The sequence below is a fragment of the Bombina bombina genome, chromosome 4, assembly GCF_027579735.1.
Source record: "Bombina bombina isolate aBomBom1 chromosome 4, aBomBom1.pri, whole genome shotgun sequence".
NCBI classification, from domain to species: domain Eukaryota; kingdom Metazoa; phylum Chordata; class Amphibia; order Anura; family Bombinatoridae; genus Bombina; species Bombina bombina.
The window spans coordinates 242,800,076-242,802,574 of NC_069502.1; the positions used below are offsets into that span (position 1 = coordinate 242,800,076).

Below are 2,499 nucleotides of genomic sequence, written 5' to 3' on the forward strand. Positions count from 1 at the left end.
TGATGTCTATGGGGAAAGAAAAAGTTATGTTATGGTTAAGTTATAACACCCTAACATAAAAACCACGTCTAAACACCCCTAATCTTCCGCCCCCAACAATGCCGCCACCTATATACAGTTATTAACCCCTAATCTGCCGCCCTTAACATTGCCGCCACATAAATAAAACTATTAACCCCTAATCTGCCGCTCCTGATATCACCGCCACCTACATACAGTTATTAACCCCTAATCTGCCGCCCTTAACATCGCCGCCACCTACATTACAGTTATTAACCCCTAATCTGCTGCCCCCAATGTCGCCGCCACTATACTAAAGGTATTAACCCCTAAACCTCTGGCCTCCAACATCACTAACACTAAATAAATATATTAACCCCTAAACCTAACCCTAACGTAACCGTAGCCCTAACCCATAGTGTTTGCGATGCGGGAGGGCAGTGGTTTAGGGGTTAATAGGTTTATTATAGTGGCAACGATGTCCGGGAGTGGCGGAATAGGGGTTAATAAACATTTTTAGTGGTGGCGATGTCCAGAATGGCAAATTAGGGGTTAATGAGTTTATTATAATGTTTGTGATGTGGGAGGGCCTCGGTTTAGGGGTTAATAGGTAGTTTATGGGTGTTGTGTACTTTGTGGCAGTTTAGTTATGAGTTTTATGTTACAGCTTTGTAACGTAAAACTCATAACTACAGACTTTAGATGGCAGTGCGGATCTTGTGGTTATAGGGTGTACCGCTCACTTTTTGGCCTCCCAGGCAATCTCGTAATACTGGCGCTATGGGAGTCCCATTAAAAAAGGACTTTTTTAAAAGTGCGGTACTGACGTTGCGTGACTGGCTAAAAGGTGTGCGGTACACCTATACCTACAAGACTTGTAATAGCGGCGTTAGGGAAAAAGCTGTGTTATGAAGCATAATGATGCTTTTTCACTCATAACACAAAACTCGTAATCTAGCTGATTGTTTTTATTTATGTGTTCCTTTCCAAACATAACATCACTAGTTTCCTCTTCTTGACTACCACAAATTCAGAATAAACATTCTAAAAACTGTTGTTAGAAATCAAAATACATCAAATTATAGAAATAAACATGTTTACTAATAGAAAATTCCATTAGCAGATCTAATGTAAACAATTTACGAGAAAACCTAAACATTTATATCCTGTCGGCTTTTAATCCTCAGAAAAATAAGTTTTAGCTAAAATAAAACAAATAGTTTTGAAATATGTTTTGTTTTTTTTTAGTTTAAGAATTCTTTGAATATAAAGTAGTAACACATAGCGTCAAGGCAACAATTGATATTAGCAATACACAGGGCCACCTGAATAAAGATGCGCAAGTGGTGTGTATGAGCAGGCAATATGACTTCTGTTTTCACCAAATGGTATAAGATTAGTGATATGTGGAATGGTATAAATGAAAACAAAAATATTAACAAATTTGCAATGACAACTTTGATTGATCTCTGTGGCGAAGTGACAAAAGAATTCAATCTGGTTCTCTTTTTAAGTGTAAGAACTATTCGAGTTGTACAAAATGTTAAAATGGTAGCACTTATGATGAACACTAACTCCAACACAGTGACCAAAGTTACGTTCATCCATACTGTATCTGAAAATCCATAGAAACAGTGCTTTCTCTTCATTTTGTCCTTCTGCTTATACATGTATCCAAGTGAAAAGCTCCATACAAGGATACAAGTTAAGATGCATATAGCAGTTGCTTTCTTAGGGGATCGTAAATCATTGGCATAGAATGGGTGCTGGATGGCAATGTACCGGTCCATGCCAATACAAACAGATATTAGGATGCTCCCATACATATTAACAAAGTACAGACTCTCCAGGAATGTGCAGGTCATTGGCCCTAGGTCCCAATCTTTTCCCAGGTCATAGGCTCTTATTTTGAATGGGAGGGTTAACAACAACAGGAAATCAAAGAAAATCAAAGCAGTCACGTATGTTGTTGTCTCCAACCATTTTTTTATTCTAAAGAATAACATCCACAGGGCCATTATATTAAAGAGCAATCCAAAAATAAATGTTGGAACGTAGACAACCAGTTGGAAATGTTCCACTGATGGATCAATGTCATTCATGGGAATTACCTGCAAAACAATGAGAAACCTTGATAAACATATGATTTTTACCAACAAAGTTGAAAATCCATGTTTTCAAATATTTATAGATTTACTGTCTTAGAACTAAATAAAGAATTTAAAGTGAATGTAAAGTTTAATGAATAAGTACCCGGTATCTAAAAATACTCTAAAAAAGGGGCACTTTCGTTCATTAACTTTACATTAAATCTTCTTTTTTAAAATACCTTTTGTTTATGAAAAGCAGACCGTTATGGTAGTAGTTAGAAGATTTATGACGAATCCGGCTTCCTCTTATTATTGCTTGCCCCTTTTGGCGTCCAGTTTATGGGGCAACACAACAATTAGAGGAAGCCAGATTCATCATTGATCTTCTATCTACAGCAGGAGCTGCGGG

The 2,499-nt window shown here is 37.2% G+C and overlaps 1 protein-coding gene across 1 annotated transcript in view; it reads right to left on the reverse strand.

The window, feature by feature from the left end:
* Positions 1-1,079: 1,079 nt before the first annotated feature.
* LOC128655329 (G-protein coupled receptor 55-like) overlaps positions 1,080-2,499 on the reverse strand; it is a 24,662-nt gene continuing 23,242 nt past the window's right edge. The window contains exon 2 of the mRNA XM_053708980.1: positions 1,080-2,111. Within this exon, the coding sequence (XP_053564955.1) occupies positions 1,245-2,111 (867 nt within the window). The 3' untranslated portion in view covers positions 1,080-1,244. The remainder of the gene's footprint in view (positions 2,112-2,499) is intronic.